The 14,019-nt window shown below is 44.2% G+C and overlaps 1 protein-coding gene across 1 annotated transcript in view; it reads right to left on the minus strand.

Moving 5' to 3' along the window:
- Window positions 1-14,019, minus strand: part of B4GALNT3 (beta-1,4-N-acetyl-galactosaminyltransferase 3) — a 397,614-nt gene that overhangs the window by 102,634 nt on the left and 280,961 nt on the right. The window contains exon 7 of the mRNA XM_029599934.1: window positions 12,883-12,950. Coding sequence (XP_029455794.1) covers window positions 12,883-12,950 — 68 coding nt within the window. The remainder of the gene's footprint in view (window positions 1-12,882; window positions 12,951-14,019) is intronic.

The following is a 14,019-nucleotide window of genomic DNA, read 5'->3' on the forward strand; positions in this document are numbered from 1 at the left end:
TGGGGAAGGTTTTCTACTCCCCAGCAGTCAGCAGGAAGGAAGGGGTAGCGATTTCGATAGGAAAGCAGGTGACTTTTGAACACATATCTACTTTCCAGGGCGGTATGTCATAGTCGTGGGAAATCCTTATGTAGCATGTATGCCCCAAATACATACAACCATACATTTTTGGAGGTTCTGGTTAAAACCCTAATTATACAAGTGAAAGGATCTCTAACTTTAGCCAGAGGTTTTAACTGTGTAGTAGATCCAACCATTGATAGATCGTGCCTATTCCCAGGTTGGGGAGCAATAAAGGAATATCTTACTTATGTAAACACTTACAGTTATTAGACCCTTGGAGAGTGCTCCACCTGGAGGAAAAAGATTTTACTCATATTTTTAGGGCTTATATGACAATGTCTCACATTGATTATATGTTAATTTCCAAGGCCAGTTTTGCAAAACTTGAAAAGACCAAAATAGGCCTGACGGAGTTTTCGGACCATGCTATGGTGTAGCTTGACATGAGAATAGGGAGCAAATAGCAGACACACGTAGATGGCATTTTCCCACTCATCTGATAGAAGGCTCCCTAGTTTAAAGAATATCTACAACAAAAATGGACGGAGTTTGAGAGTCACAACCACCAGCATAAGGGTAACCTATTATTATTATATTGGGAATCCAGTAAGGCAGTGCTGAGGGAGGAGGGGCATATTACAGCGTACCTGATCAGGAAAGCCAAGTTGCTTAATAAACACATTTTAGACTTGGAGAGTAAGCTCAAAAAAGCCAAGCAAAATTAATTTCTTGTCCGTCTGTGGCTAATAAAAACCTCTACAGGGAGACACTGTGATCATTCAATTATTAGCACCAGAAAACCACAAAACATTTATCTGCCTCTCACAAATTGTATAAATATGGGAATAAAGCTGGGAAACTGATGGTCAATATGGTTAAAACGGGTAAAGAGAATTCTTATATAGAGGCACTGAAGGAAAAACAGGGGGTGAGAAAGACCTCAGCAGAGAAGATTTGCAAAACCTGCCAAAATTTCTACAGAAATCTTTACCAGAATGATATCATAGATGACGGGGGTAGAGAAGAAAAACTTTTTTTTTCAAGGACTATCCATGCCAAAGATAACAAGTGAGCAGCTGGTTTGGCTGAAAAGGCCGTTCCAAGAAATATTAGAAGGTATTAAATCTAGTCAGACTATTACAAAATATTAGTAGCTGAAGTAGGGGAAACCCTGAGGGATTAGTTTGCAGCAGTGGTATTGCTGGGAAATTTTCCTAAGGAGGCTAAAACAGTATATTACTGTTTTTCTCAAGGGAGGGAAAGACATGAATAATCTGGCCTCATATCGCCCTATCTCCCTTCTGAATTTTGATTAAAAGTTATTGCCAATATGTAATTGCATTCTACCTTCTCTAATATCTTTTAACCAAGTGGGGTTTATCAAAGCACAAACAGCTAGTAGACATATACAAGTAGATTTTAAAAGGCCAGCGTGCATAAAATCAGGGAGATATGCACAGAAGTGTCAGGCCTGAAGAAAGGGACGGGCCGGGGTCGAGGTCTGGGCGGGGAGGGGCAGGACAGATGCCGGCCGGGATAGCAGCCATTAGGCCCTGTCCCGGTGAAGTGCGCACCGGCAGCCCGCTGGCGCGTGGAACTTACTCTTCTCGGAGGAGCAGGTAAGTTCTTCAACAACAAAAGAACCCACTAGTTAGGTAGGTTTAGGGGTCAAGAAGGAGAGGGGAAGAGGGAGGAAGGATAGGATTAGGGTTAGGGAAGTTCCCTCCCAGTCCACTGAGTGGACTGGGAGGGAACTGGGCAAAGGCCCGATCGTGTTGCCACATGATTCTTTTAAGATTTCCCCCCGCGCATGGAGGAGGCCACCTACCCGCACTTGCGCATGCGGACATTAAAATCCAGCAAGCATGTATGCATGGGAATCACATTTTATAACATACGCACACCGTCATGCACATGTTATAAAATAGCTAGGGATGTGCAGTAGGGGTGTGCATTCGGATTGACCGCATTAGTAAAATGCAACTCATATTTTTTTTTTACTTAAAAAATTGATTCGACATAAACGATCGGATTTCCCACATATCGAACATAGATATGTTCGATATGTGGGAAATCGCGATTGTTGAGCCAAAATAAAAATATAAACCCCCTCACCCTCCTTAATCCCCCCCCCCCCCCCCCGACTTACCACAACTCCCTGGTGATGGAGCGAGGAGTGAGGACGCCATTTCTGCAATCCTTGGCGAGAAGCATGTGACGTCGGCGGCACGTCGAGTGACGCCGGCGTCACGTGATTCCCGGCTCATTCGCGCCGGACGGCTCGTTCGGCCCAAAAAGAACTTTTGGCCAGCTTGGGGGGGCCTCCTGACCCCCCCAAGCTGGCCAAAAGTTCTTTTTGGGCCGAACGAGCCGTCCGGCGCGAACGAGCCGGGAATCACGTGGCGCCGCGTCACTCAGACGCGACGTCACGTGATTCCCGGCAAGTTCGCGCCGGACGGCTCGTTCGGCGCGAACAAGCCGGGAATCACGTGACGCCGACGTCACGTGATTCCCGGCAAGTTCGCGCCGGACGGCTCGTTCGGCCCAAAAAGAACTTTTGGCCAGCTTGAGGGGGTCAGGAGGCCCCCCCAAGCTGGCCAAAAGTTCTTTTTGGGCCGAACGAGCCGTCCAGCGCGAACTTGCCGGGAATCACGTGACGTCGCGTCTGAGTGACGCGGCGCCACGTGATTCCCGGCTCGTTCGCGCCGGACGGCTCGTTCGGCCCAAAAAGAACTTTTGGCCAGCTTGGGGGGGTCAGGAGGCCCCCCCAAGCTGGCCAAAAGTTCTTTTTGGGCCGAACGAGCCGTCCGGCGCGAACGAGCCGGGAATCACGTGACGCCGCGTCACTCGACGTGCCACCGACGTCACATGCTTCTCGCCAAGGATTGCAGAAATGACGTCCTCACTCCTCGCTCGATCACCAGGGAGTTGTGGTAAGTCTTGGGGGGGGATTAAGGAGGGTGAGGGGGTTTAATTTTTTTTTTGCACATATGTACATATACCCAACTCATTGGATTTTTTTTATGTCCATATTGGCCGCAAGTGGGACCCCCTTTCGGACATAAAAAATATGAACATAAAATTTTGCTCTGCACATCCCTAATGTGCAGCCAGAAAATATTAATTAGATTCGGGATACGTATTCGTCAGGGCCCAGATACGTTGCATTAGGTCAAGGGGGGGAAAGCCCGATCCGTTAATATGTTGAATTCGGCATTCGTTCCCTTTAAATTTAATTAACTATAACCTCCCACCCTCCTGAACTCCCCAAGACTTGCCTAAAGTCCCTGGTGGTCCAGCGGGGGTCCTGGATCATCTCCTGCACTTGCGCCGTCAGCTGCCGGTATTCAAAATGGCGCCGATAGCCTTTGACCTTACTAGGTCACAGGGGCTACCGGTGCCATTGGTCGGCCCCTGTCACATGGTAGGAGCAATGGACGGCTGGTGCCATCTTGTGCTCCTACCATGTGACAGGGGCCAACCAATGGCACCAGTAGCCCCTGTGACATAGTAAGAGCAAAGGCTATCGGCGCCATTTTGAATACTGATAGCCGACGGCCCGAGTGCAGGAGATTGCTCCAGGACCCCCGCTTGACCACCAGGGTTTTTAGGCAAGTCTTGGGGGGGGGGGGGTCAGGAGGGTGGGGGGTTTATTCGTTCAGGATTCATTGCATTCGTTGGGGTTCGCCATACGTTTCGCGAACCCACGAATGCAACAAATAGGGACCTATACATTGCGGATTGCACATTCATTCACAACGAATGCACATCCCTAAAAATAGCTGCGTCCGTATGCTCGAACGGGCCTTTTAAAATCTAGCTTATAGTACGTCTGTGGACATCTATGCTGCAGTGTAAACACCTAAACACACCTGCTTTAGTAATGGGTTTGATGCCAAAAATGCTTTTGACCGAGTATTGTGGTCTTATCTTTTTTTGGTTCTAAAAAGATATGGGTTCATGGGGAATATCTTACATTACATATCAGAAGCCTAACTCCATCATTTTAGCAAATGGGCATATGTCTGAGGAATTCCAGTTGCAGAGAGGCATGCGACAGGGATGCCTGTTGTTGTCTCTGCTCTATATTTTATCCATGGACCCACTACTTAGAAAAATTGCTGAAAGTCCAGATGTTTCTGGTTTTACAGTTGGTCGAGAACAATTTAAAATCTCAGCATTTGCTGACAATGTGTTAGTCTGTTTGACTGATCCAGTTCGATCCCTACAGAGAGTAATGGAGTTCAGAAACTATTTGGCCTGTTTTCAGGCTTAAAAATAAACTTTGAGAAATCCAAAGCCTTAGATGTGCTTGGTTTACTATGCTTGTCTGGTCGGCTCAGTTCCCAATGAAATGGCTTGAAACTGAAATGAAATATTTAGGGATTAAAATCCAGGTAGATGTACAAAAGATTTATGAGTGTAATATCTGGCCCTTACTTGCTAAAACAAAAAAGAAATTAACAGATCGGGAGCATCTACCTCCGACTCTATTTGGCAAAATACAAATGTTCAAGATGATGGAGCTACCTAGATGTATATGTTTTACAGATGCTGCCTGTATGGATTAAAAAGAGAGATTTGAAGGAGTTCCACAGAGCTATGAGCGGGTTTTTTTTTTTTGGGGGGGGGGGGGGGGGGAGGGGGAAAGAGCTTGTTTAGCATTACTTACAATGATGCTTCCAATAGTTGAAGGAGGAATGGAATGTCCACATCTGCAAAATTACAATTTAGCCTGTTTATTGAGGCATGTCAAAGACTGGCTATATGGCACGGAAGTGTTTTCCCCATCTAATTTTCTGCAGGAATGATATTGTCCTTTTAATTTGGGGAATTTATTACAAGTACAAAGCCGTGGATTATCAAAGTGCACACAAGACAATGTCATCGTTAATGCCTGTAGGCAAGCCTGGAAATTTGTTTATAACAAACTGTGGTTGAATTGGGAAGCCTGTCCATTTCAGGACATCCACATTTTATACCAGGTCTTCAGGATGATGTGTTTAAAAGATGGGAGAAAAGGGGTTTGGGCAGACTGTTCTCTTTTCAAAAAGACAGTGGAATCCTGTGTTCTCTTGAGGAATTACACACTGCATTTGATCTCTCTAACAAAGAATTCTATGCCTATTTACAAGTCAGACATTTTGTGGATATGGACCTTCTTAAGAAGCTCACATTGTTAATATGGATCCTTATAATAAGATTTTCTTGGTTAAAAAAGGGACAGGAACTTCATGGTCTCTTTGTTCAAAGCAATTATGGCCATCAAAGGTCAGAACATAATCAGTGCTAAACAGTGGGGTTAGTTTTAGTGGTGTGGAAACTTGCCCATTGGGATCTTGACTGAGCCTACTAACTAATTTCATATAAACTGAAGGCATAAAGTGTTAAGTTAGGATTTTCTGCTTGATATTTCATTTGATATATATTTTTATTTTGTTTTAATTATTGTTTTAATGTTTTGTTTTGTGTATTTATGTTTTAATTTTATTGTGTATGTTCTTTTCATTGCTTTATAATAAAGAAAGGCAGTTAATAAAAAATAATTGAAATTGAAATTTGTGCCCTGGATAAGGTGCTATATAAAAGAAATGAAAAAATAAAGAAAATATTTCTACAAGGAAAGAATGAGAGAAAACCTTGATCCTCCCTCTGACAGCATAGATATAAAGTGGAGTTAAGGTAACAGCATTGGAAAAGCGTATTGAAGCTTAATTATTTATTTATTTAGAGGCTTTTCTATACTGATATTAGTGGGAACATCATATCGGTTTACATCAAACTGAAGGTAGAAATTACATAAAACAGGGAAGGGGGAAGGGATTGCATTGACTAAAAAACTAGAGAACTAACTAAAGGAAGGCGAGAAATAGAAGCTGCAGAAAAATGCTAACTTGCACTATGTGGCAGACTATGTGGCAGACCTTGTTGCTTTGGCAAAATTTGAAGTAGCTCACTTTGGTTACAGGTCTAGTAGTGGTGGCGCCACTGAAAGAGGTGGTGGGTTACTATCTAAAATCACGTTTGAGTGATGTCCTAGTATCTGGGGTCCCAGGCTCACTTGCTTTTCCTAAGCTGTTTATTCTGCATGAATTGGAGATATTGTTACCTATGGTTACTGCGACATACTAATAAACACATATTGGTCCTGGAGGAAAATGTATTCTGTACATGCTGTTGTCAAGCCTGGGCCAGTCTTCAAGTAGTGTCCCATGGATTCTCAGGCACTGTGTTTCCAGCAGGAGCTATTGGCCTTCTTGAATACTGTAGTCTGTGTATCTGTAGTGTTTTCTTGTGTTATGAATGGCCCAGTAAGAGCTAGCTTAGATTAGATTAGCCCAACCTGGACCAGCCCTTATTGACCAGGAGTATTTCTTCCCCGTCTCAGGCTGTGTTCTCTGCTGGTGGCGATGGCTTTATTTCATGATGGCTTTGCTGTGTTGCCTGTCTCCTGAGTTCCTGGAGCCCTGTACCAGTCCTTCAGACCAATGCAATAAAGTTCGCCCAGCCTAGCGCACAGGTTTATGCACAGTTGGACGTGCATTTTGGTCGCACTAGACTAGCACCTGATGCAATAAGGAGATTAGCGCATCCAAACCACACGACAAAAACAAATGTATAGCTGATAGCGCTAATCACATGTAAATTCCATGTAGATGAGGCTGTTAGCTATTACCCTTGATGTAGAAAATCTCTGGGCGCCCAACATACACTTTGTAATTCAGCAAATTTAACTCCATCCCCGGAGCTGGCGATGTCAATCCATGAGTCAAGTGCGCAGAAGAAATTTAACAAATACTGTCCTGTGTGGCTCCTCCTACATAGTATTGTTGCGATACTTAAATCTACTGCTTGCAGTGTTTAAGAATAATGGTATAATGCAATGATGTGATGAAAAAATACATTTCTGGACGCACAATATAACAATATACACGCACAATAGACATGCTCCCAGCTGATTTTGCTTCTTGCTATTGTGTGTGTATATTTTGTGCCCAGAAATTCTTTTTTTCATCAAGCCATTGTATTATATGACCTGAAATGGAAGTGGCAGGCATATGCCAGCAGTGACTTTCGGGGATCCCTTTCCATGATGGCTACCTGCCTCTTAGTCCAGGAATTTCCTGAGCTGTGAATTATTATTTTTGAACCAACATAAGAACTGTCTACAGATGGAGCTTTTGAGCCTCTGAAGCTGCATCAGAAGATGCACTTATGTGTTTCTGAAAAATCACACATAAACAATTTCTTATGTTGGTTCAATAAAGGTTTTCATAATATAGAAAGAATCAAGTTTACCCATACACAGAGACAACAGGAAAAGGATGGGGGATAAGAGTCGAGACTGAAAAACTGTGAGTTTGGCTTACAATGGTTGCTTTGATCTGACTAATATGACATGAATTAGCCATTTCAAGCAAAAATTGATTACAACAGAACAGTTGGTGGTCCTATCAAATAGTGTCTGCAATGACTTTTGTGTTTTCTGGTTCATGCATTTACCTTTCAAGTATTTATACATAATAATCATATTACTTCATAGCCTTCTCTCGTTAAAGCTAAGTATTCTTAATTTGACTAGCTATTTTCTCCCAAGACAAACTTTCTACTTCCCTTGTTAGAATAAAGATGTATTGTCAGAAGAAGGGTATCAATGCATCATAGTTGCTAAATCTATTTCAAGTGCAAGTTTAAAAGGGATTTCTGTAGGTAAAATAGTGTTTACCCATGGAAAAATATGCCTGCATCCCCTCCCCCCCCCCCCCCCCCCGCCCAATCAGGCAAAAATACCAGTGGGCCTCAAAGCACTGAGGGAAGGCTGAAAATTGGCCCTTTAAAAATAAGTCAGAATTAGCAATTAGCAACAATTCAAGACAGTGAAAAGTCACCAGTAACAATAATTCTGCTATGAGGTTGGTATTCAAAGGGATATTACTATCTAAGTAAGTACTTATCCTGCTAAATCAAAGCCTTTGAAAATTGAACAGATTAACTAGCTATATTTTTCCACCTAAATTTCATTAGATTGCTAAATTTAGCTGATCAAATTCTGAGTGGGCTCTGGGGCGGGGAGATAAAGTTAGGTCACTAGCACATATTTCAGCACTAGCTCTTAACTTGGCCAGCCAAATCTTGGCACAGCAAGAGCAGGACAATCCCCATTTCCTGCTGCCAATATTAAAAGGTTTGTGCTGGGGCCAACAGTATCCCCATGGGATCTTCCCTCCCTGCCACGGGTATTAAAATTTTTTATGGGGAGCTATCAGCCCCTCTACAGATGCTGCTGGTTAAAAAGTGGCATCATATTTGGTAATAATAATAATATCTGGAAGTGCAGTAACCTCATATGATAATGGCGGGCTTTACTCAAATAGCCCTATTAGCCATTTATATAGTTGTGCAGTCACAGATAAACTTTCGGACCGTCACCAAATTTATAATCATCGGTTACTCTGTATTACTTTTTTTAGGATTTTTATGCGTTTTTAAACTTTTCAAACTTGCATTATTTTAAATCACAAGGCAGTGCAATTACACTTATCGTAGCAGGGATTTTGCAGCAGTAATCTCAAAAATGCACAACTGCACAACTATATAAATGGCTAATAGGGCTATTTGAGTAAAGCCCGCCATTATCATATGAGGTTACTCCACTTCCAGATAAGAGACTACATGGTATCAGCTGTTATTATTACCAAATATGATGTTGTTTTGAATTTCTGATATTAATTTACATCATATATATACAGTTTTTTTATTTGCTGGTTAAAAAGTGGCATCCCTCCTCTTTTCTTACCAAAACTTAAACCCAAAGGGGCAGATTTTAAAAGCCCTGCATGCGTAAATCCGGCTGGATTTATGCGCGCAGGGGGGTTAAGCATGCCGAGCCTATTTTGCATAGGCCCGGTGACGCGTGCAAGCCCCGGGTCATGCTTATGTCCCGGGGCTTTGAAAAAGGGTTGAAAAGAGGGCAGGGGAATGGGCGTGGCACTAGTCTGGGGGCGGTCTGGGGGCAGTGCCGAGGCCTCCGGCACAGAGGCCGTGCCAGGGGATCGTGCGCTGGCCAGCTGCCGGCGCACGCAAGTTATGCCTGCCACAGGCAGGCGTAAATAACAATATAAAGGTGGGGGGAGGGATTTATGTAGGGCTGGGGGGCGGGTTAGATAGGGGATTTTGAAGCAGCCTTGGAGGGAATGGGGAAAGCCATTGGGGCTCCCATAGGGCTCAGCACGTGCAAGGTGCACAAGTGCGCCAACCCTGGGCGTAGATTTGTGCGAGCCGAGGGAGAGAGCAGGAGAAGGAGAGGGCTGTCGGCCCCTCTCCCTGAGACTACCCGCTGAAGGAGAGGACTCGAATATGTTGCCAGCTGCGGTGAGATTTGAGGAACTCTCCCCTTTGTGCACCCCTTCGTGCAACCCTTGTGCTTCTAAAAAAAAAAAAAAAAATCTTTTATATTTTTATGTTATTTAACCTTTATTCCAATTCTTTACCTTTTCTTTTCGCTTGTTAACAATTTTAATTAGAAATGTTCATTGTATTAGACTATGGAAATTTATTTCCTGCTATTCTGTTTAATGTAAACCGGTATGATTTACATCGGATGTAAGAATGTCGATATATAAAAATTAAAAATAAATAAATAAATAAATAACTTGCCACTAAGAGAGAGCCCTTGACTTCCCTTAACATCAGCGGAGAGAAGGACGCTGAAGGAGAGGACTCAAATCTGTTGCCAGCTGCGGTGAGATTTGAGGAACTTGTCGCTAAGAGAGAGCCCTTGACTTCCCTTAACATCAGCGGAGAGAAGGACACGGCTGCCTACGTCGGAAGGGGTGTGGCCACGGATTTTAAATCTACCCGTGGCATGCCCTAAGCTCGGGGAGAGAGCAGGAGAAGGAGAGGGCTGTCGGCCCCTCTCCCCAAGGCTACCCACTGAAGGAGAGGACTCGAATCTGTTGCCAGCTGTGGTGAGATTTAAATCTACCTGTGGCGCGGCGCTTTGATGCCACCGGCGCAATGCCTAAGCCGCGCGCGCCAAAGGGGCGTGCAGCTTGGTCCGGCTTAGTCCGGGTGAGTTTGGGTGATTGGCCAGGAACTTTGTCTTTGTTAACCTCCTCTTCGTGGATGGGGAAGAAGAGAAAAGCAAAGACATTGACGTCATCTCCAGTGCTTCAACAGCGCACTGGCCCAATGGATGAACATGTCGTCAGACAGAGGATTGATTCAACAGAGGAAGTATTGGGAAGCTCGTCGTTAGCATCCCTTAGTCCTGGAGAAGGACCTATTTTATCACCGCAGCCAAGTAAGAGTCCATCTGCTGAAATGGCGAGAGAACTGGTAGGATTAGTGCAGTTAGTGTAGCTGGGTTCAAAAAGGGTTTGGATAAGTTCTTGGAGGAGAAGTCCATTAACTGCTATTAATCAAGTTTACTTAGGGAATAGCCACTGCTATTAATTGCAACAGTAGCATGTGATCTTCTTAGTGTTTGGATAATTGCCAGATTCTTGTGGCCTCTGTTGGAAACAGGATGCTGGGCTTGATGGACCCTTGGTCTGATCGAGCATGGCAATTTCTTATGTTCTTATGATTAAATCCTTTGGAAGTAAGCTTGGTGACCCGAGCAGAAAATCAAGGGATTGAGAAATCTTTACATAGGGGTAGATTTAAAAATGTGCGCGATCGCGTACTTTTGTTCGCCCACCAGGCGCGAACAAAAGTATGCTGGATTTTATAAGATACGAGCGTAGCTGAGCGTATCTTATAAAATCTGCGGTCGGCGCGCGCAAAGGGGTGCACATTTGTGCAACCTGCGTGCGCCGAGCCCACCCCCCACACCCCCAAACCTTAAAAAGTTGCCCAGGATTCTGAGATGAAGCCAGGGCGCCCCCAAAGCCTGGGTCTGGAAGGCGCCTTTTTTCAAAATGGTGCCAACCTGACCTTGTCTCTTTCACGTGATGGGGCAAGGTCCAGGGAATGGGTCTAAGCCTTGTAGCTGAGGTCTGATCCCCAGATCTTGCCTGAGGTTAAGAGGTATCCTGGTTCCCATCACAGGATTCTGTGCAAACTTTTTAAGTTTGGGGTCCCGGAAGGGGGTTGGGGGTTTCCCACTGAAAATCAACAATTTTTTTGTACATTTGTGGGATGTGGGATGTGGGATGGGGGAGGAGAGGAAGTTATTAGGGGGGCACTATATTCTGAATAACTTTTTGACGATTGGGGTAGTGAGAAGATGGATGGGTGCCAGTGACAGCCATTTCAATGGAAAGGGGGATGGGGGACATTTTCTTTATTGAAGACAGGGCTGGGGGTGGGGGGACACCATCGCCGTGCAAACTACTTTAATCTTATTTTATCTTTTGGTTGTTAGGACTCCCTGTTCACCCCAGGGCCGCCACAGCCCGTGATCCCTGCTTAACTTGTTCTTTTTTGCTGCAGTACTATTTTGTTTCAGCATGGCGCTTTAAATTTAATGTGGGCGATTCAGAATCTGCATTAGGATCCTGGAGCTCCAAATTTAGATTTAATGATTCCCCAGGAGGTGTCATTAATTTATTGCAGTTGACCACTTTCTATCAGGGCGATTCAGTAAAGTCCGCGGGAGAGCGGGCGAATGCCCGCTCTCCCGGCACGCACACAGGCCACTCGCCTGTGCGCGCGATACAGTATTCAAATGAGGCCCATTGGTAGAAACAGGCAAAAGGAGGCGCTAGGGACGCGCTAGTGTCCCTAGCGCCTCATTTTGGACAGGAGCGGCGGCTGTCAGCGGGTTTGACAGCTGACGCTCAATTTTGCCGGCGTCGGTTCTCGAGCCCGCTGACAGCCACGGGCTCGGAAACCGGACGCTGGCAAAATTGAGTGTCCGGTTTTCAACCCGACAGCCGCTGGCCGACCACATTTTTTTTTCTTTTTTTTAAACTTTTTTTACTCTTCGGGACCTCTGAATTAATATCACCATGATTCTGAATAAGGGGTAAGGGAAAACGCGCGTCCAATGACAGGTTAACAGTGCGCTCCGTCGGAGCGCACTGTACTGTATCGGCCTGTAAGTGAGCCACAATAAATTATTAATATGGAATTGCCTATTAATAAGACGCTTTGCATGGATTTACAAAATTCATGCATGCAAAGAAGCTCATTGTAATAAGGGCCGGAATCTGGGCAGGGTCATGCAAATTATTGTGTATATTGTGCGACATCACCATAATAGGGCTACATCACTTGATAAACTGCATATTTCATGCAATACACACTGTTTAATATGCGTAAGAGCCCTATTGCGCTTGCTGCATCTCCCAGTTAGTTAGTTAGTGCTTGATTATTGAGCACTGACTGGCTAAGTTTAGCCATGGAACCTAGCTGCACTAAATCTAGCCAGTCAGATTTTGACTGGCTAAATCTAGGCAAATATTCAGCTGAAAACCTAGCTGGTTAAGTTTAGCTGAATTTTCCTCTAAAGATAACTGGCTAAAGTTTGCCACATCTTACCCATTTAATGGGTTTTTGGATATCCACTTCTTTGTTTCTAGCCAATATTCACACTGTTAGCTCTACAAATCCAGGAGAGGCTGCTTAGAATAATAGTTTGAAAAAATTGTATACAATGGAGTTAATATCAAGATTGCCGTGGTCATACAGCTGGCATAATGCAGATCAGAAAACCAGTCAAGACAATGAATTACCGCACAGGAAATCCAGATTAAAAGTTCCTGCTGAGTTTGTAGACAGAAGAATTCTTTGGCCTCTAACCATGCATGAAAGGGCTTCCAAGCCAATATACCTAAATACACTCTAATCTCCCCTCCCAGAGTTCTAGCTTACCTGACAAGCTTTGAAACCTGGCTCTGGAATTTTCCAAATTCTCCTGGAGCAGTCCACTCTTTACCTGTCTGTGCAGAGAGAAAATACCTTTCAGGGACAGGGCTCATGTTGATTCCCCAGCCCTTTGGGCTTCCAGCTTAATTAGACTGGCCTCCTTTTGCCTATGGTTGCATGAACCTTCACTGGCAATTATCCATGATTTTTGCCCCTGTTTTTATAACCCATCGAGCCCAGTGACTGTCCTTGGCCAGGGGCCAAAGGGCCAATAAGAGTCGCCACTGAGTGATTGCGGGGATTCCTTCCCTCTCAGGGGCTGTGGATGTTGCCTCCGCAGCATCCCAGCTGGCCCAGGGAGCAGAAACTCAGTTCAGGAATTTACTTTACTATAATATCAAATTTAATAATCTGCCTTCCATAAGCATCTCAAAGCAGAGTACAATATAAAATTAACTAATAATGCAACAAGGTAAATAAAGAAAATATCCAACCAAACAAAACAGACAAAAAAAAACAAAACCCCCTGAATGACATCCTAAAACAACAGCAGTTGGGGCAGTTTACTAACCAGATAGGACCCAAAAAACACACCAGAAGCCAATCCAAGATGGCTATGTAGTGACCAAAAAGAAGGAGAAAAGGATCGGTGTATAAAAAAGAGCCTTTATTCTGACAATATTCAAGCCCGACTCTTGCCGAGTTTCGCTTTATATACAGAGCTGCCTCAGGGGCTACTATTTGATTAAGGATAACTCTGTATTGCTTCTGTGTGTGTTTATCCCGGACCATGGCGATTATTTTATATGTCGATAGACATAGAGACCAAATCCTCTTTTAGATGGAGTTAGTTTATGAATGCTATGTCTGCCGGACACACAGAAAACCAGCTGCAGCGTGAATTCAGAAGAGCGCAGCCGCTATTATAGCAGACATAGCATTCATAAACTAACTCCATCTAAAAGAGGATTTGGTCTCTATGTCTATCGACATATACAATAATCGCCATGGTCCGGGATACACACTCAGAAGCAATACGGAGTTATCCTTAATCAAATAGTAGCCCCTGAGGCAGTTCTGTATATAGAGCGAAAGTCGGCCAGAGTCGGGCTTGAATATTGTCAGAATAAAGGTTCTTTTTTA

This window comes from Rhinatrema bivittatum, chromosome 4 (genome assembly GCF_901001135.1).
Source record: "Rhinatrema bivittatum chromosome 4, aRhiBiv1.1, whole genome shotgun sequence".
In the NCBI taxonomy this organism is placed as follows: domain Eukaryota; kingdom Metazoa; phylum Chordata; class Amphibia; order Gymnophiona; family Rhinatrematidae; genus Rhinatrema; species Rhinatrema bivittatum.